Source organism: Tamandua tetradactyla, chromosome 12 (assembly GCF_023851605.1).
Source record: "Tamandua tetradactyla isolate mTamTet1 chromosome 12, mTamTet1.pri, whole genome shotgun sequence".
Taxonomy (NCBI): Eukaryota; Metazoa; Chordata; class Mammalia; order Pilosa; family Myrmecophagidae; genus Tamandua; species Tamandua tetradactyla.
In genome coordinates, this window is record NC_135338.1 from 93,411,627 (window position 1) to 93,433,520 (window position 21,894).

At 39.9% G+C, this 21,894-nt stretch overlaps 1 protein-coding gene across 11 annotated transcripts in view; it reads left to right on the forward strand.

The window, feature by feature from the left end:
* Nucleotides 1-21,894, forward strand: part of AKAP13 (A-kinase anchoring protein 13) — a 387,549-nt gene that overhangs the window by 204,536 nt on the left and 161,119 nt on the right. For all 11 annotated transcript variants that reach the window (XM_077124122.1, XM_077124126.1, XM_077124125.1 and 8 more), the window contains 2 exons: nucleotides 15,951-16,149; nucleotides 17,654-20,798. In XM_077124122.1, coding sequence (XP_076980237.1) covers nucleotides 15,951-16,149; nucleotides 17,654-20,798 — 3,344 coding nt within the window. The remainder of the gene's footprint in view (nucleotides 1-15,950; nucleotides 16,150-17,653; nucleotides 20,799-21,894) is intronic.

The window sequence follows — 21,894 nt, forward strand, 5'->3', positions numbered from 1 at the left end:
GTATGTGACTTGGAGAACGCCTTTTTGGGTCTAATCTCTTTGGGGTGCGCTGCACTTCTTGGATCTGTAATTTTAGGTCTTTCATAAGAGTTGGGAAATTTTCAGTGAAAATTTCTTCCATTAGTTTTTCTCCTCCTTTTCCCTTCTCTTCTCCTTCTGGGACACCCACAACACGTATATTTATGCGCTTCATATTGTCATTCAGTTCCCTGATCCCCTGTTCAAGTTTTTCCATTCTTTTCCCTATAGTTTCTGTTTGTTTTTGGAATTCAGATGTTCCATCCTCCAAGTCACTAATTCTATCTTCTGTCTCTTTGAATCTATCATTGTAGGTATCCATTGTTTTTTCCATCTTTTCTACTTTATCCTTCTCTTCCATAAGCTCTGTGATTTGTTTTTTCAGTTTTTCTATTTCTTCTTTATGTTCAGCCCTTGTCTTCTTCATGTCCTCCCTCAATTTATCGATTTCGTTTTTGAAGAGGTTTTCCATTTCTGTTCGTATATTTAGCATTAGTTGTCTCAGCTCCTGTATCTCATTTGAACTATTCGTTTGTTCCTTTGACTGGGCCATATTTTCAATTATTTGAGCGTGATCCGTTATCTTCTGTTGGCGTCTGCGCATTTAGACAGATTTCCCTGGGTATTGGATCCAAAAGTTTGGAAGATTTTCCTGTGAAATCTCTGGGTTCTGTTTTTCTTATCCTGCCCAGTAGGTGGCGCTCGTGGCACACGTTTGTCTGCGGGTCCCACCAGTAAAAGGTGCTGTGGGACCTTAAACTTTGGAAAACTCTCGCCGTCCAGGAGGTTCGCTAGCCAAAGCGGCTTGAGCCGGCCCGGGGTCCGAATGCAGGGAGGGTTGCTGGCCGCCGCAGCCCGGGAAAGAGCCTGTCCGAATTTCCTAGTCGGCCCTGGGCGACAAGCGTGGCGGGAGGGCGCCAGCGGCAGCGGCTCGCCCGGGAGAGTGCACGTTCCCCGGGAGTCACGGGTTTGGAAGGGGCCTCCCCCACCCTTCACCGTTCTCCACGGCCTGGGGATTTCCGATCCAGTTCTCTCAGTTGGTCCGGGGGGCTGCGCGTGGTGTGGGCGCCAGCTACCGCGGTTTCAGGGGACCGCCTCTCCAATTCTCCCAGCCTGCCCGGGAAGGGGGAAGGGAGTGACTCCGGCCGCTTGCCGCCCCGCCCGGTGAGGCCCGCCCGCCTCGGTGATCTCACCCGAGCTGCTTCTCTCAGCCAGCCAGCCGTTCCAGGATGGGGTACGCTGTCTTTTTTATCTCTGTTGTGGCTTTGGGCGCTTTCTGTATCGTTTCTACTCCCGTAGTAGCTGTCCTGGAGAAGAAACTAAGATCCGCGCGTCTTACTAAGCCGCCATCTTCCAGGAAGTCCGCCATGTTCTTTTAATCCAATCCTTGGGGGCAGACCTATTGTTTAGGGTGGGACTTCTTTATTGGATTGTTTCCATGGTGACATGACACTGCCCATTCAAAGAGGGTCTTAATCCGTTTACTGGAGTCCTTTAAGAGAGCTCACTCGTGACCAAAAAGAGCTGACAGATACCTTCCAGAGGCTGTCCTCTTTTTTGTGCCTTAATTTGCACATTTTCGTGGCCTTAGAATTTTAACTTGTAACTTAATACATTCTCTCTGTAGAAGCCAATCCATTTCTGGCATTTTTCATTCCAGCAGCTTTAGCAAACTGAAACAATTGCTTAGCAGCTTTTGTAAAAATTAGTCAGTACAACTTTATTTTCCTCCTCTGCAAATTGGGGTAATAACATCCTTCTTCGCTAGATAGTAAAGAGAACAAATGAGATGATACTTAGAAATCACACAGCTCAATATCTGACACACTGTTAAAAAATGTTATAAGTATTAGCAATAAGAAGGTATGTTTGTGGGTTATACACCTTTGCTTGTGGGAGAAAATAGAAACCAATATTAATAAGTGCCTACTATTTGTAGATATATGTGTGTGTGTATTTAATCCTTAATGCCACTTTATAAAGAAGCTGATATTATTCCCACTTTTCACTTTTTTTTGTTTTTAAAAGATGACAAAAACTATGGCTCATAGAAGCTATAAATAGATACCTTAGACCCTACCCTGGTATGTATAGGATTCTATTCAGATCTCAGAGCTCATGTTTTTTCCATCATACAACCCATTTATTAGCCCCTAGGGAAATCTTGAATTCAATATATTCACATATACCTGTATGGTGAGTTGAGTATGTCTTTCCCTGGGAAAATGGGAAGGAGCTGGTTGGTGTGAATTTAGTGGAAAATGTGCTGGATAATTTGGCTCTGTCATATTTGAAAAATATTGAAAGAATAAATGTCAAAGTAATATTATTCTTCATTTCAGTACAATGTATTCATTTTGAAAATATTTAGGCAGTGAAAATGTGGGGTAGACCGTTTGTCCTGCATTCTGTCAGAGCCTTACCCAAGAATGGATGTGGTTGATCTGTTCATCGTTCTGTTGAGTAATTCACAACTTTTTATCTGAGAATGTTTGTGTTAAGAATTGTTCTACCTGGTGGGGACATTCTTTTGATTTGTAAAGGTACTTTCCCCCTGATGGCCTCTTTGCTCAATGCTGCCCTGAAATAACCCTAGATAGTTCTTGCTGTGGGTACCTTATGAAGTGTCCTCAAAGTCTCCTTCCTATTGTAGGTCTATAAAGACCAGTCCTTCCCACCTAAGGCAGTGCAGTGTTACGTATTGGGGGGAGGCTTTGGAGCAACTCCAAGTTGGATTCACATCCATTACTCCATTACTTATTAGTTGTGTGCTAAGTAAAGAAAGCACTAACATTTAGTGTGCCAGGTACCAGGCCACACCTTATAAAGTAGTACGTTTACTATCTTCTTTAATTTCTTAGTAACTTTGTAAATAGACAATTATTGTCTGCTTTTTTACAGATCGAGAAACATTTTCAAAAAGTTTAACTATTGACCTAGTTTCCAGGCTGCTGTGACAAATACCACTCTGTGGGTTGGCTTCAGTGGAATTTATGATTCCACCATATTAGAGGCTGGAAGGCTTGCTTCCTCCTGGGGTCAGCAGCTGTTTGGTGAGCTGGCAGTCCTTGGGTTCCTTGGCTTTCCTGTTACATGACCATGTCCTCCTCTTTCTTTGAGAGGTTTCTCTGACTTCTAGCTGCTTCTCCTTCACATGCGTTTGTCTTCATAAAACCTGTAGGAATAGGATTAAGGCCCAGCATCATTCAGTAGGGTCACACCTTACCTAAAAATAACGTCTTTCAAAAAGTCCTCCGTCACAATGTGTTCAACCATAGGAATGGGTTAGTAACATATTTTTTTTGGAGCATATAATTCAATTTACCACTAGTATCTTGCCCAAGTTCTTCCTTTTTATAAGTGGTAAGATTTAATTTTGAACTGCTGTTGTATGTAGTATATACCTCAGGCAAATGAGTTAAAATTTCTGAGTCAGAGTCCTCAAATCTGAAACATGAATAACACTACCTTGAAGAACTGATATGAAAAATAAAATAGTGTATCTAAAAGCATTTACCAGGGTGCCTGTCTCTTAGATCATATTAGTTTTTGCCCTACCTTAAGCAAGTATTATGTACAGAAGTGACAGAATTGCCTCCTTTCTGAAGTTGTTTTATATAGTTAATTGTTCATTTTGAAAAAAAATTTAAACACAGGAAAGATACATGAGTAGTACAATGAACTCCTATGCACTCTTCATTGAAATTTACCAGTTGCTAACGGTTGTCACATTTGCTTTTTCTGTGTCTGTATATACACACACAGGAAATAATTACTTCTTTAGAATTTCTGTGCTTTCACATAGAGTGATTTAGTAATCTCAAACCATTTGTAAATATCTTCAGGAATACAGAATAATAATCTTACTCTTCTGTTCATAATGAAATCCAAACAAATGCTTGCACACCTAGAGTGTGCCAGGAGATTGTGTAGGGCAGTGGGGATCCTACAGCTAAGGGCCCTTGTCCTCAGTAGGGGTTACAGATGGGTGAAGAGGTCATTAGAATGCAGTACAGTAAATCTTTGGGAGCACAGAAGAGAGAGACTACTCCTGGAATTATACAGGAAGCTCTAGATAAAATTTCAAGGCTCCCAAGAATGTTTAGGAAATACGTAAATTACCTTATGATAGGAAGATTGAAAGTTTCAAGATAAGTGCAATATTAGTCTTTTGTAACTTAAAGTCTTTTTTGGGATCTGATTGAGTGTGATGGTAAGAAACTTCAGGAGACTCCAGGACTGCCTGATGTATAGTAATGAAGTAATACCTGCACTGCACAGTTGCCACAATAAGCAGTAAAATACCCTTTCCTTTCCTTGAAGTGGTGGTCTCTTCACTGGAGTGAAAAACAAAAGACTGTAGAGATCTCTATGGACCTTCCTACAGTATTTACATTCCTTCATCTACAAATCTCATTTTAGTCCTTAAAAAATCCTCAATTTAGGCCAGGGTGCCTCCTAATCCACCAACTAAAACAACCAGAATTGCGAGTACGTTTGTGGGTTTTCTGTCCTGCCAGACTTGATTTGATTATCATAAAATCTTTGTTTACTTTATCCAAGGTAAATTTTAGATACCCAGGCATATTCCTCTCTGTGGCTAGAAATACAAGCTTTAGGGACAACCTGATTACTAAACTGTAGACATAGGAAGGACTTCTATCAAGAGAATGCTGAGTAGTTGTTCTGTAGGTCCAAAGGACACTAAACAAGGAAAATGACTTTAAAATAGAAAATGTGGCAGTCGTACATGAAAGAATTCTGTACTTTTGGAATTACAGAATGTTTAGATACTTGTGATTCTAAGGGAAATACTGGATTCTCCACCCTGGAGAACCTCAGAAAGAAAATAAATAGTTTCTATTTCCTAAGCCTATTGTACGTATTAGCTTCACAGCTCACCCACCTGAAAGCTGATGGGGAAAGGGCAGGACTTTTTGCCTTCCCCCTTGCCAGAGCAACTCTGTTTCCCCATATGATTTTATTGGAAGTCATTCAGCTACTTAATGGTTTGAAAACCACTGTCTTAGATGTTTTCGTTCAAGTATATTTGGCTAACACATCGCCTTAGGTTCCTTACTGCTCAGTCCAAAACGGCTGAGCTTTTTCTCTTCATACATATCTGCTGTGCATTTGTTGCATACTTTGAGAACATAGGTGAATGTGAACATTAAATTAAGGAGATCATCTTGTAAAAGCTGATGATATTAGAGCTCTTTGTTAATTTGTACTATTTGTATTTCTCCTAGCAATACTTCAGATGATGGAGGGTTGGCTGTGCTTATACTCTGTTTTATCTCTTCTAAGACTTACATTTTTTTTCCAAATGTGAAATTTGATACATTTTGATGATGTCATAGAATTGTATCACATTTGCAACAGTTTTTCCCTTCTTGGTGATACATAAAATGAAGGTGGATTTATATTTCATAGTTTTGATGAAATATGTATATGCAGAAACTCCTAATAGATTTCTTTTCCTGCTTTTTGTCACTAGAGGTGACAGTAATACCAATAAACCAAACTCTGGCTACCTGACAGTAATTTGTGTTTGACATAACATCACATTTAGACAACACTGGAGTAAGAGATCATATTTATCCTTGTCTTGGCATCTAACACATTACTTCCCATTTAATAGATATTTGATAAATGTTTGAATGAATGATCTTTGAATATTTCTTTGTAAAGCCAGACCATAAAAACAAGATTTTGATTAGGACTAATTAGAAAAAGAAAGTGACTCACTTAATTCTAGAGAAAATAATTAATTGTTCAAGAATAGACAAGTAATCATAGTATATTACTTGGCTCAGCTGTGAATAGCATTTCTAGGTGCATTCTGTAGACTCTGAACATTGATGCAATCACTGTTATTCCTATTATAAAGAAAAGAACAGGCTATGTGTTTTAGAGAAGGAATAGGTACCTGAGTTAAATACTCAGTTTTTAATACTGTTTGTAAAATCTAAAATTGAAAAAATAAGAAAATAGCACTGTAAATATGTAATGTTGATAAGAAGGCAAATACCAAAACACTAAAAAAGTTGAGAGAGGTTGTGGTGAGTTGGGTGGGGAAAGGAATTGGAAGATCATAGTTCATTTTTATAAGCCTTGTAGAACTATTTGTTTCTGAGCTTATGTACCTATAAAATTTTCAGCCTTCCAGATTATCTCCATCTACTTTCTTGCTCTTCTCTCTTCCTCATTGATTTCACTTAACAAAATGTATTGAGCACACTTTGTATGTACAGACCCTTGATAAGCATTTTGGTAGTATAGATTGGCTTATGTGGATCTTTTGCTTAATGGAATTCAACTGTAGCAGAAAAACAGCACAGAAGAGAAATAATTGAACACAGTGCAGGTGCTGCCTACCACTCTATGGATTGTACATATGCACTAGAGTGAGTGTGATAAGCATCTAGATCTCTGTTTCTCTCAGCTGATCTGAAGTTTTACAATTCCCTTCTGTGTAAATATCTTACTCTGCTTTGTGATTCTGTTGTTTGGAGATGTGTAGTTTTATACATTATGGCCCCAAAACATACACTGGGTTTTCATTTGTTACTCAGCTAAAGAAAATAGTGGTCAGTGGAAATTCTTTGTACACTTTATACAGTGTTATGTGCTGACTTTACATCTTAAGCCCTAGGGAAGTTGCAATAGATAGAGACACATGAGACACCATCCTGTACCCAAAGAGTTTGTATTCTCATGAGGGCGATAAGACAAGTACATAAGTAGCTATTAAATATCCCAGAGAGATTTTTTAAAAAGCCAAAAGAGAATGATGTAATAAGGACCGAGTATGTCTAGAGGGGAGGATAGATCTGTATCTTATCTGTAGAAAGAAGAGTGTTGAAAGAGACCAGGTGAAAGAGACCAGGGAAACGGACTGTGGAAGATAGGCAGTCTGGGGCTGGGTGTGATTAGGTAATGGATATTTCCAGTTTGACTTCAAAATAGGGTAGAGGAAGTTTGATCGATTGTGGCTAGTAAAGAATGTCAGTGCTATAATGTGGAGAACCTCGAGAACCAGGCAGAAGAGTTGTTGGTATATGGCATATGAAAACATGCATATGTAGTGGAGAGAGAGAGATTTTTGTAATGCCTCTGCTTATTAGTTGAGTGACCTTGGTCATGAAGCTCTGTAGCTCTCTGCTGTAAGTCCATGAATATAAAGTGCTTTATAGTGCTTAAGATTAACGGAGTAAAGCCTAGGGGATAGATCCAGTGTCTGGTGCACATGGAGAAAACACCAAAAAAGAAAAGCTTTTTCGTTTTTCAGAGCAATTTTTTTTTTTTTGGCGTGGGCAGGCACTGGGAATCAAACCCGGGTCTCCGGCATGGCAGGCAAGAACTCTGCCTACTGAGCCACTGTGGCCCGCCCCAGAGCAAAAATTTTGAGCCTGGGAATTAGATTCCCGTTGCTTTGAAGTAGTTACTTGGGGTGAATTCAAAGTGTGGTGGAGTTTTTAGGGTAGGCTGGCTTGTAACAAGAGGAACTGCCAGAGTCCAGGTAATATAATGAAGGCCTGAACTAGAGTAATACCTATAAGAATTGAAATCAGGGGCTGAATGGAAGAAGCACTACAAACATAAAATCAAAAGCATGTTCTGAATAAGGAAGATGTTGTTCATAGGAAATAACAATGGTGTCATTTTGGAAAAATGTTTGAAGGAGCTGCTGCTTTGGGGGATAAGAGGAATATGAAATTGAGTTTTGAAATTTGAGAATGCTTTCTCTGGACATCCTGGTAGAGAGAATCATCAGATAGTTGGTAATATGGGGGCAGGAACTCAGAATTTGAAGCCAGAGAGAGATTTGTGAGTGTACTAGGGCTCGTGCATGAATGAAAGAAGGGAACTGAGTTCAAAAAGTTAACTTATGTTCATATTTAAGATGTAAAATGGGGAAGAGGAAGAAGAAGAAGCAAGAGAAAACAGTGTGAACAGTGATTCTTTATGGCCAAGTGAGAATACACTTCAGAAGAATGGTATAGGTCAGCATTTTAAAATTTTGCAAAACTCAAAGATCCTGGGGACAAAGAAAAGTGATAACCTGCGAGAAAGAAGTTTTAGTAGCAGTGGGAGTGAATAGGAACCAAATTGCAAAGGCTTAAATTGTTTAAATGGGTGTTAAGGAGGTAGAAGTGGTGAGTGACTCTTCAAAGGGAAGGGGAGGAGGAAGACAAAGTGGTTCAGTGGGTTTACAGCAAGGTTTCTCAACCTCAGCACTACTGACAGTTTGGGCCTCATAATTCTTTACTGTGGTGGCTATCCTGTGTATTGCAGGATGCTTGGTAGCATCCTTCTACCTCCTAAGTAGCACTCCACTCCACTCCCTTCAGTTGTAACAACCAAAAGTGTCTGCACACATTGTCAGATCCTAGGGCAAAATTCCCGTGTTTGAGAATCTCTGGATTATAGGGTGAAGGATGGATTAAAGCCACTTCTTCTACCCCTGCCAGTCAGTATTCTCGTTTACTACCACTGCCGATCTGTCTGCTTCTGCTGTTTTCCAGTGTAGTTCTAGCTGAATGGGAAAAGAGCTAGTCCAGAAATTAGGGAAAGACTGCAGACAACCAAGGGATGACTACTGAAGCGGGGGCTTGAAGAGGCCAGGAGGAAACAAAGGCAAACCACTGGTGGAAAAGGCACCCTGCTGGAAGTTAAAGAAGATGAATAGAGACAGTTTTTCAGTGGATAGAGGTCATTTTGACTTAACACTAGATGGCCTTGAGCTTCTCATTAAGGGGGAAAGGTCATCTGAGATTGAAGTAGTGGGGATTTAAGTAGTGAGATTGAATGGTGGGGTTTATAGAAAGTTTAAATAACAACCGTGGGGATGGATTAGCATTAGTGAACAGCAGTGAGGCTTGGGGTGGTGATTTTAAAAAAAAGTTATTAAAAGCATTCATTGAAATCTTGGGGTAAAGAAAACCTATGTTCTGACCATCCTCACACTTTTTTATTTGTGCATTTTACTGTCAAGACCTATCTACATTTTTCCTCTTTTAACTTTACTGATTTCACTCGACATTGTGGATTTCAAAGTTTTTTTTTAGTGCTACATAACATTCTATAAATTGTTTTTTAATTTACCAAACAGCCTTCTACTAACCATTTTTTTAATTAAAAACATATATATATTTTGACAGATTTTCACATACATACAGTCCATACGTGGTGTACTCAGAGTTGCTCATGATATCGTCACATAGTTTTGTGTATTTGTCACCATGATCATTTTTAGAGCATTTGCATCACTCCAGAAAAATAAAGAGAAAAACCTCATGCTTCCCATACCCCTTACCCCCTCCCTCTCATTGACCACTAGTATTGCAGTCTACCCAATTTATTTTACTCCTTATCCCTCCTATTATTTATTTATTACCCTTTTTTTTTTAAACTCATTTGTCCATAACTTGGATTAAAGGAGGTATCAGACACAAGGTTCTCATAATCAGTCACACTGTAAGAACTATATGGTTATACAATTGTCTTCAGGTATCAAGACTATTGGAACACAGTTTAGCAGTTTCAGGTACTTCCTCTAGCCACTTGAATGCACCATAAACTAAAAACAGACATCTATATAATGCATAAGAATAATCTCCAGGATAATCTCTTGACTCTGTTTGAAATCTTTCAGCTGCTGAAACTTTATTTTGTCTCATTTGTCTCTGGCCCCTCTTGGTCAAGAAGACTTTCTCAATCCCATGTTGCCAGATGGCAAATCCCAGGGGTTCTGTCCCATGTTGCCAGAAAGATTTACACCTCTGGGAGTCATGTCCCCCCATAGAGGGGAGGGCAGTGAGTTCACGTGCTGAGTTGGCTTAAAGAAAGAGGCCCCAGAGGTTCTCTGGGGGTGACTTTTAGGCCTAATTTTAAGTAGGCTTAGCCTCTCTTTTGCAGAAATAGGCTTCATAGGGGTGAGCCCTAAGATTGAAGGCTCAGCCTGTTGATTTGGTTGTCCTCACTGCTTGTAAGAATATCAGGAATTCTCCAAATGGGGAAATTCAGTATTTCCTCCTTTCTCTCCAGTCCCTCAGGGGACTTTGCAAATAGTTTTCTAGTCTCTGCCCAAATTTCTCTGGGATTTATTGGGCATCACACTAACGTGGACAAACCAACAAGATCACACACCCTATTCAAGATTCTGTGTACTTATTATAGTGTTCAATTCAACTAAGTTCACCATACAAGTTAAATTAAATAATGTGCTATCCAGAATACAAATTTTGCACAAAATGAGCATCTGTCCCTTTAGTCTCACACAGAAGTTGAAGTTTCAAAATACAGAGGTTAATCATCCTTTACCCTGTATTCTGATCTACCCCAGTCCTATCCAGATCAGCTTCATTCATATATCTAGTCAAAGTCTGGTCCCTTTTTCAACTTTTTAAACAGTTCCTGTGTGGGCAGTGTTGATTTTCATAGCTTCAGAGCTCTAACTCTGAGTCTCAGGTATCACATAATTACTGGAAATCTCTGGGAACGACCAGGACTAACCAATTTTTCCCTAACCCACCACATTTAAAATAGCATTTCCTATCCCTGTTTAAGTTTTCCATAGCACTTGCTGTCTTCCAAAATAACTAGTGTTTTAATTTTTATCTTGATTTCTGTTGTCCCTGTCATTAGGTAGATAAACTCCACCAGGTCAGGGATTTGGGTTTATATCACCTGCACATTGAAATAGTGCCTGACACATAAATACTTGTTTAGTGAGTGAGTGAATGAATGAATGAATGAATGTTGAAAAAATATCAGTAGTAACAGATATTCATGAAAATCAGTGGGAGAGCAATTTCATTGGCTGGTCTTTGGGATACAGAGGTTCTAGGAAACAGGAAAAATCCATAGGGATGGATAGTAAATTCGGAGATTGAAGTTTTAGCACCTGCAGATAATTGTATGACAATAGAAGCCCATTTCTCGAGGTTGGTAGAATACTCCGTTTTGTTGGAAGAGACTAGATCACTTTTTAAAAATATTTTAACTTTTATTTAATGATATATACATTCTGAAGTTTCCTCTTCTAACCATATTCACCTGTATAGTTCAGTGCTCTTGATTACACTCCAAATAATGTGCTTCCATTCACCACCATCCATTTTCAAACATTTATCATCATCCTAAATAGAAAATCTGTATAAATTAAGCATCAGCTCCCCAATCTTTACCCCAGGGTTTCCTGGTAACCTGAATTAGAGTCTAACTGTGAGTTTGCTTATTATAATAAGTTCGTAACAGTGAAATTATACAGTGTTTATCCTTTTGTGTCTGGTTTATTTCACTCAACATAATGTCCTCAGGGTTTATCTGTGTTGTCTCATGCATCAGGACTTCATTGTTTTGACAGCTGCATAATATTTCATCGTATCTATATGCCACATTTTTTTTTAATCTGTTCATCAGTTGATTGACATTTAGGTTGCTTCCATCTTTTGGCAATTGTGAACAATGCCACTATGAGCATCTGTGTGCAAATATCTGTTTTGAGTCCCTGATTTCAGTTCTTCTGGGTTTATACCTAGTAGTGGAATTCCTAGATCATGTGGTAATACTGTACTTAGTTTCCTGAGAAACTGCCAAACTATCTTCCACAGTGGCTGCACCTTTTACATTCTCATTAGCAATGAATGACTGTTCCTATTTCTCTACATCTTCCCTAACAGTTGTAATTTCCTGTTTAATAGTGGCCATTCTAGTAAGTGTGAAATGATACATCACTGTGGTTTTGATTTGTATTTCCCTAATGGCTAGTGATGCTAAGTACTTTTTTCATGTACTTTTTAAGGCATTTCTATTTCCTCTGGAGAAATATCTGTTCATGTCTGTTGTCAATTTTTTATTGGATTGTTTGTTTATCTTTTTATTTTTGAGTTGTAGGATTTCTTTATATATTCTGGATATTAGACCCTGATTGGATATGTGATTTTCAAATATTTTCTGCCATTGAGTAAGTTGTCTTTTTACTTTCTTGACAAAGTCCTTGGATGCACAAAAGTTTTTAATTTTAGGAGGTCCCATTTATCTATTTTTTCTTTACTCACTGTGTTTTGAGCATTTTAATATCTAAGAAACCATTGCCCGCCATGAGGTCTTAAAGATGCCTTCTGAATTCGTTTTTTAAATGCTGCCACAATGTAATATACTAGAAATGAATGGCTTTTTAAAAGGGAATTTACTAAGTTGCAATTTTACAGTTCTAAGGCAGTGAAAATGTCCAAAATTAAGGCTCCAGCAAGAGGTTACCTTCACTCAACAAAGGCTGATGCCATCTGGGACACCTCTGTCTGCTGGGAAGGCATGTAACTGGTATCTGCTCATCCTTATTCTCAGTTCTGTTGCTGCCAGCTTCTGATTTAATGACTTCTACTCTAAGCATATGTGGGCCTTCACTTAACCCCTCCAGGACATAACTCTGGGTTCTGGCTTGCTTAGCATCTCATATGAAGGCACATGACGTCTGCTGAGCTCTGCTCTTGTCTAGGCACTGTTCTCTCTGTTGACACTCCAAACATCCATGTCTCTGTTACTCTAAAGCAACTGTTTTCCAAGCCTCTGTTTCTGAGGTTTCTCCAAAATGTTTCCCCTTTTAAGGGACTCCAATAAACTAATCAAGACCCACCTTGAATGGATGGAGTCACATCTCCATCTAATCAGAAAGGCACACACAGCTGGGCATGCCACTACGCTGTGGAGATAATCTAATCAAAACCTTTCCACCCTACAATATTGCTTCAGGATTAAAAGAAATGGCTGCCACCCCACAAGATTGGGTCAGGATTAAAGCATGGCTTTTCTTGGGGTACATAATAGTTTTAAACTGTCATACCTACCTACATTTTCTTCTAGAAGCTTTATAGTCCTAGTTCTGTTTAGGTCTTTGGTGTGTTTTGAGTTCATTTTTATATATGTACTGCGATAGACCTCCTCTTTCCTTCTTTTGCCTATGGATATCCAATTTTCCCAGCACCATTTGTGGAAGAGACTGTTCTTTCTGAATTTAGTGGACTTGGCATACTTGTTAATTGGCCATAAATGTGAGAACTTTTAAATCTGAGGCAGAGGCACTACCTTGACAAACAGTCTCCTGAAAATTTTGTTATATCTGATTCACACTGAATGATGGTACATAAATCAGGTTTTCCTTACAAAGGTTTTTGTTATTGTTTTTGTAAAATGGACTATATGCAGTAAGCTGAATTAACGGCAATGTCAACCCAATCTTGTAAGTTGAGTTTTTACAGAGAAGTTTTTTCCCCTTAATTTGTTATAGCTGATTGATCTCTTAATCAAGTCATTCACTAGAACTTTTTAATGACTATCTGAAAGGTGTTTTTCTATTTGAGGGAGAAGAGCAGTTTGACAAATACATAAACATTTGACATAGTACATATTAAGATTATTTTGTTTCAAGCTTTTTGTAGGGGACCCATTCTTGAATTTTGAAATTAGCAATAGTTTTCTTTTGGTACAGCCTTAATTACTACCCTGAGCCTTTGCGTGATTCTCCAGTTTGTTGTAGGTTTTCAGCCATGGCATATTTTTAGCTTCAAAATTCCAATTATCCTTAGGTGAACTGTAAATGACAGACAAGTGTGGTTTAATATGTAGACTCTGGAGAGAGAGTTGAAGGGATCTTGCTCACATTTGTCAGTGGATGATACGTCTGTTATGATTTGGTTCTTTAGTTTCTTCATGTTTCGGTTAGAAACTGTTATGTACCCCAGAAAAGCCATGTCCTTGAATCCTGAATCCTGATTGCAGGGTGGAAACCTGCCTGATTAGATTATCTCCGGGAAGATTTGGTGCGTGCAATTGTAGCTGTCACTTCTTAGTTAAATGGAAGTGTGACTCTGGCCATTCAGGGTGTGTCTTGATTAGTTTACTGGTTTCCTTTAAAGGGGGAAATATTTTGAAGAAACCTCAAATGCAGACTCTTGGAGAACAGTTGTTTCAGAGCTGACAGAAACAGGGATTTTGGGGATGCCTGAAGTGCTGACAGGGAGAGCAGATGCCTAGACACAGGTAGAGCCCAAAGGATGATACCATGTGCCTTCCTCTGAGATGCTAAGCAAGGCAGAACCCAGAGTTGTCTTCAGGAGGAGTGAACTGAAGGCCCATGGATGCTTAGAGAGGAAACCACAGGAAACAGAGGCTGAAAGCAGTGGAGTCCAGGAAAAAGGGACTAACAGATGCCAGCCACATGCCTTCCCAGCTTACAGAGGTTTCTGGACAGCATCAGCCTTCCTGAGTGAAGGCTGCCTCTTGTTGATACCTTAGTTTGGACAATTTCACAGTCTTAGAATTGTAACTTGCAACTCATTAAATTCCCTTTTTAAAAACTGTTCCATTTCTGGTATATTGCATTCTGGCAGTTTAACAAGCTAATACACTTCAATTTGTAGTCAGTGTTATGATCTGAAACATAACCTTCCTCTCCAAATCTCTGGAAACCAGTCTGTGGATTACTTAGATGTGGGATATAGTAAATTAGGATATGAGGGGATTTTAAGTATGCTAATGTTGAGAGGGCAATAAAAAGACATTCCAATAAGTAGCAAAGAGTTGATAGAAAGCATACTCTATGATCATACTACTGTTTGCTTCTTCGTATACATTTTCTCTAATTCTCAAAGTAATATGTGGATTAAAATACTCGTATTTGCCGATTATGACAGTGAGGCTCAAAGAAGTTAAATTTTTTCTAACATGATACACCTATAAATAAAGTGTTGAGATTTGAACCCAGAACTCTCTAACTCTATGTGTTCTACCATATATCAAACTAACAAGAAAGGTCAGTGACACCAACAATTGAGGCTTAAGAAGTTTACCAAAATACAATGAATCCAGAAGAGGCTGTTGAACACTTGAAACCTGTGCCAAAGTACAGTAACTAAGTAACATGAGATTGTGTACTGTACCATTATACATCATCCCTGTTTATCTGATACTCCAAGATTTCCTCATGTAGTGTGAAAAAAACAGTAGAGGTTATATACTGTATTCAGCAGGCATTATGGACATAGATAGGTTTGCCTTCTAGAAATAAGGGCAGAATTGGTGGTAGTGTAGCATTTAGATAAGAAATGATTTGTACTAGTGGAAAGTTTCAGTAGAGAGAGACCACAGAAAGGGAGAACTCATGTTTTGAGGCCTGTCCCAGAAATGCCTTGTTTCATACTGGTGACTTTGTCAGCTTTATATGTACATAAGGTATGCTTATGCTGGTATGAGCAGAGAATAGGGTTTTTTGTGTGTGTAATTAAAAAAAAGTTTTAGCTTGAAATTCTTTGAACTATAATTATCAAAATAGGACTTGATAATTATATTGACAAGTATGGAATAATAAGGCATTGTATTAATTTTTCCTATGTGTGATTAACTGGGAATTTTGAGGATGCTTCCTCCACATAGTATTATAAAAGTTGGAGGATGCTTCCATGGGTTAGAGGCACTGGTTCTTTCCTTACCAATATAATTGACTGCAGTTATTAAGAGAAATTCTTAATAAGCCTTGATTCTATTAAAAACCAGGCTAAGACCATCCTCCTTACACTTCTCACTATTTGGTTGTTAACATAATATTAACTATTTTAAGATCCCAGACTTCTCTTGATCTTGGTCAAAAGAATCTCTGTTAAAGAGGAATCCTGAAGTTCTCTTTTAACCCTTTTGTGACCTCTTGTCAGAAGAACGGAGCATTTAGTTATATGCCTGAATAAATGGAGAGCTGTAGAGACTAAAAATTTTTGCTGTAGAGCCTCCTTTTCAAGAGCTCTCAGTTACGAATTTTACATAAGACTTAGAGGTCTAAGCCTAGGAAGCAAAACATACACACATAGACACACATACACACGTACTTACATACATATGTATGTATATATTAATTCAAGATTGTTGACTTTCAGGGAGAATGCTGGAGAACCAGATTCCTGGAACAGTTTGTCCTATGAAATACCCTGTGGAGACTGTTCTGTGAAGCATCATCGAGAGTTGGACATCTATGTGCTAACCTCTGAGTCTGAGTCACATCACGAACCCCCGTCTCTTGGGGACAGTTGCACTGGACATATTTTCAAACTTATGAACATTCAGCAGCAGCTAATGGTAAGGAAAAATGTTTCTAATTTTCAGACTTCTCTGCCATTTGCTTCCCTTTCCTGTTCCCCATAGGCTTTGCCAACGTTAGAATATAAAAATGTTTTCCCCAAAGATTGTGAACCCTGTAAAGCAGTATTAGCAGTATTTGGTGTTATCATTTATAGTCCCGGAACTAGCATTTGGGTTGTAGCAATAGGAAGATAAGAGAATTTTTTGTTGTTTATTGCCAGATTTTTAAAATAATGAAAGGTACACATACATTCCAGATATAGAAATATGCAGCAGCTACAACTAAATTTTCCTGCCATAAAAGAAAATGTGTCTGTGTTTTGTTTAACTTTATGAAACTAAATGAGCAAAACCGTTTCTAAGATTGTTACTGAAGAACAAGAACCAAATTTACTCAGAAATAAAGCTTTTTTTACAACTATTTCAGTGAGTGATGATAGTATTACTATATTTAAATTGATGGTTATATGGTAAAAAAAGATCACTAAAAAAATAAAGATCTTATAATTCACTTAAGCCTTCAAGATAAAGTTGTTGCCAGGCATAAAAACATTACAGACTCCCTGGTAGCATTTATTATGGATCATATAAACGTCATATGAGTCCATCTCTCTTGGCCATAATATCTGAAAGGCTAAGTTTAGATAATTTTTCCACCCAGTTTAGTTCAGAGCTGATTTGATTTGTAAACAGCTTGACAATAATTTCATTTAAGGTCTTTTAGGGTTAGCGCAGTGCCGGAGGCTGCTTTAGGAGCAGGCATTATTTTTGCGACTAGCAGACCAAGAGTCTTCATAGCAAAGTTATAATATATAATATTCTTAGGTCATAAAATCCTCTGAAAATAGTCAGTGTTAAGGTATTAGTAGTGTTACATGTTCCCATTTATTTAATATTCAGTATTGGATGACAGAGGAACTGCTTACATCAAAAAATGAAAGATAATCTACCATGCCACTAATTTTGAAATTATGAACTAATAATTAAAATTGTTAAGCTACTTTTGGGTGAAGCATATATTTTCAGGATTAAAAGACAGTGTGTAACTCCTCAGTAAGTATTTAGGGTAGAGGGGGCATTTGGCTTCTTTAAAGAGAATTTGCCAAACTGGTTAGATTTGCTTTGACTTATATATATGAGGCAGGATGGAAGCAGCTTTTGTCCTCTAAAACTCTAAAAAAGTATATGTCTCACCTGCTCATTTGAAGATAACTTTTGCTTTTTAAAAACAAGGCTTTTGAAGTTCAGTTTTCTTCTACTCTCTAAAATAAGGAAATAGTCATCTTGTATATTCTTAACCATTTTTATATCCCAGTAGATGTGCTGGTATAAGAGTAGTATCAGAAGCAAAGAAAATGTATTTTTGTTTGTGTTGATGAACTTTTCACGTGACCTTAGGGCCTGAAATGGCATGAGGATTCAGTAGGATTTTTGCTTATATGTGTTAGTGATATCTTTCCCCTTGTATACTTTTTAAAAAGTATTTGTTATTTCTTCCTAGAAAACAAGCCTCAAGCCAGTGGACAATCTTCTACCCTTAACGGTTACAGCACAGGATCCTTCAAATCTCCCCAGTGCCTCAGATATAAATGACCACTTTCTTTCCTGTGCACCAGGGCAGCTGATGGACAGTCAGCAACGTTCTCCTCTTAAAGATAGAGATTGCACTGCATGCCTTCAGGAGAACCCTGCTGGGTGGTTCGGAAGGTCCTCTGAATTGTCCAGCGTTGTCAAGAAAGAGAACATAGGTTGTTCCTGTAGGGAGAAAAATAAAGGCGTGGAGAGAAAAGGGGAAGAGGTGGAGCCAGCCCCAATTGTGAACTCAGAAACTGTGTCTGATCAAGACAGCTGCTTGCAGAGCATGCCTGACTGTGGAGGAAAGGGCCTTCCATCCTGTGGGAACACAAATGAAGAAACTGAAACAAAACCCTGTGGAATGGCTGTAGACCAGGAGTCTCCAGACAGTAGAGACAGTGTCCTGCAGGAAGTCACAGTCATGGAGCCAGGCACAGCCCAGCATTTCTCTGGAGGTGAACTGGCAGTCAGTTCAACAATAGATGTCAGTGTCCCAGTTACTGCAGCAAAAATGGAATATAGTCCCTTGCACTCAGATGCCACCATCCGGAAGAATGTGCTTAAAGTAGGGGAAAGTACAGAGGAAAGACTTGAGAACTCTAATATCAGCACAGCTGGAACCTCTGATATAAAAGTCACAAGTAAGCCTGTAGATAAAGACAGTGTTCCAAACTGTGTTTCTGTCACCAGTTCCCCGGATGGCAATAAGCCTGCTGAGACTTTACTTGCATTTAGTAATGGAGAAGCCTCCATTGAAAAAACTGCAGAAACTGAAATTTCAAGTAGAAGTTGTGAAGAGAGTGTTGGTGCTCCAGTGGATCAGAACCTTCTGGTAATTCCAGCTGCTGCACAAGACAAGATAACGGATGAATCAGAACCTAGGACTCCCTTAGCAAGCATGTGCGAGGCAGTGCCACTCTCTGATTTAACCCTTCCCAGGCCAGAAAAAGATTTAATACCAAACCCAGAATCAGAAACAAATTCATCTCATGTTGAAAATCAAAACAGCAAGCCACCCATGTGTTCTGCAACTGGAGATGACAAATTTTGCTCTGACTCTGCATGTCAACAGAACCTATTGACTTTAAGTAGTTTGTTGTTTGCAAAATACTGTGATGACAAAGTTACCCTGCCTGAAGGCACCATACCAGAGCAACCCAACACACAAGATCCATGCACTACCCTCCACTGTGAGGACCTACAAGCTAATGAAATTATATCTGCCTCTGTAAGAGATACCCAGGAGCCTGCGGATGTTTGTTCTCTCCAGGTTTCAGATAAAGAGAGCCAAGGAGTAGATTTGAACCAAGATACACCTTTAACAAATATGTTTGAAGTGGTTTCACTTCAGTATCCAGTTGTCCCCAAAGCTGAGAAAGAACTGGTGCCAGATCAAGTAGTGGCATCAGACAGCACTTTCTCTCTGGCAAGCAGGTCAGGCAGTGAATCAGTAACCAAGGATGATGTACTTTCTCTTGTCCCCTTCCAGAGAGGAAAGGGAACAGCAACCCCTGTGCTACATAAGGCTACAGATTGTCGAGACTGGAATGAACCTAATAAGCAGCCTCTAGAAGACAGTACAACAGGCCCATCCACGTCCTTTCCTGCTGCAGATCTTCAGTCCAGCATGGGGAATACGAACCCCATAGGATTTGGTGGTGAACATGAGGGTCCCTGCCCCTCAGTGGTACCAAAAGTTCTGAATACTGAGGGATTGGGCACTGACTCCTCCCTACTAAGTGTGGATAAGACCACTTTGGACTCTGATTCAGTTTTAATTGGAGAAGGAAAAAATCTGGTGATTCCAGAAAGCTCTGCAGCTCAGGGACAAGATGACAACAATAAAGCAGTGACTTGTTCCTCTGTCACTGAAAGCACTCTTTCTTCAGGAACATTGCAGGAAGACCAGAGAACACCACCTCCTAGACCAGAGACACCAGAATTCCATGAAGAGCCTTGTTCAGCTGCCTGTGCTCAGTGCAACGCACTTCAACATAATAATTTACTGGGCACACCCTCTGCAGAAAGTAAACATAACAAGGAAGTGGCCCCACAAGTCTCACTGCTGACTGAAGGTGGGGCTGCACAGAACCCAGTGCCACCAGGAACAAATCTGGCTGGGGACTCACTACAGGAAGCTGTGGGCCCAGAGCATAGCAGTCCACCTCTGTTACCAGGTCTGGTGCCAGGTGGGTCTGAGGCTGTTAATTACCTTCAGTCTACTGCTCTGAATGCTGGAGTGAAGAACACTCAATCCCGAGGGGAAACTGCTGTTGATGAGGTGTGTGAAAATGTGACTTTGGATGATGCGATGGTTAATGCTCTACAGGGTTCTGGTGGGGCAGGAAGAAAGGATATATCACACAACTACCAAGGTATCCTGGATCCAAAAGTTTTGCTGACCCAGGAGAATGATAGAATACTGGGTTTGCCAGGAGCTTCACAGGACAGATGTGTAAATGATTTACAGGAAACTACAATCCCAGAGATGCTACCTCTTGATTGGGAGAAAGGGAAGCTGGAGGGAACAGATCTCAGCTGTGTCATGGATAACTCCAAGGAGGTACAAATAGGTGATGTAGCACACCATGTCTTACTGCAGCCTATTGCCAAGGGACCCCCCACAGGCACAGGGCTCTCTACTAGTGACGGAAGGGTTCCATCTGGCATGAAGGACCTTGGACAAGCCTCTGGCCCAAGCAGGGAAAGAAATGTACCTTCTCTGCCTTGTACTGTGTCAGCCAAAATTGTGGATCTGCCGAAGAGGGCAGACTTGCTAGAGGAGGCTGCAAGTCGCATAGTGGATGCTGTCATAGAAGAAGTCAAGGCCTCAGGAGCACTGATTTCTGAAGGGGGAATCAGTTGCATCTGCAGTCCTTCTGAGTCAAGCCCCCTGAATGAACAGCCAGAGAATGCCTCTACAGAGAAAGGGAATGCTTTCCTGCCTGAGGAGACCCCACCAATGGGCAGTTTTCATGGAGGAGCCACTGGAAACTTTGCAGGATGTTTTGTTGGAAGGAAGGAGCCAGAGAAAATCATTCTGCCTGAACAAGGACCTGAGCTGGCAACAGGTAGGCAAAGCAGAATACAAAGTTAACAGTTTGAGAAATAGATTCCTTAAAAATCTGTGCTATGCTGGTAAAATATAGGCACCTATACCTCTGTACCCATAGAAGTATGGGCCTCATTTGGTAGATTACCAAGTTAATAGTCATCACCATCAGAAGAGACACGTCATCTCTGAGGGTTGGACAGATTTTGCTTCCTGTATTGTAGACTCCTGGCTTGATTGCTTAAGCCTGTAAAAGCTCTGTCTGTCATACTGAAGCAGTTGCAACTTTCCAAACTTGGAAAACAATATCTAGAGTGCAGATGCTCTAAAATGATAAAGGACTTAAGCAGATGTCCTTATTCACATGGCTTTAAGTGTGGTTAGGATGTTTCTGCAGTGTTTCTATTTTATTTTCAAGCCTAAAACTCCCTTCTTTCCCTGTCATCTTAGTCTGTATTCTCAGCAAATTTAGAGTCAGAGTGGTTTCGTGAACATCTGTATCGTTCTGAGCCGGTAGCCCTAGTATCCAAAATGGAAGTATTAAGTCATTGATGGGGACCAGGGGCCAGGGAGAGGGAGAGGGAGCTCCCTTCTTTTCCTGCCTGAGGAGCAGACCTCCAACCTCTAGCTCTTGGGCAGCAGTCTGGAAACTCAGGACCTTACACAGTGCAGGGGATAGGATGCAGGGTTTCCGCCCCAGCCCAGTCTGCTGAGCCGCTGTCACAGGGCAGACCTTGTGTCTGCTTATCTCAGTGAAGCAGCTGCACTGAGCAGATTGTTCACACAGCAGCCTGTTCCATCGATGGGCAACCATGTCCAGGGAGAGCAAAGAGAAATCGCTATTGCTCGGTGAAAAGAACCTGTCTTTTTAAAACTTCTTATTGGGGGTTGAGGCTCAGGCTGAAACTGGAGTTGGACTTGGTGACTCCCAACGTCTTAAAAGGTCAGTTTGATTTAGACGTTTTTATACTACCACCTTGTACCAGATACAGAGAGAGGACCTATCTCCGTGCCTGTCCCTAGGTTTTTATACATAAGAAATGGCCTATTTTGTTATTGTTGTTCGAATGTTTTTGCTGTTCTCTTCAATGTTTGAAAATCCCTTTAAGTATAGT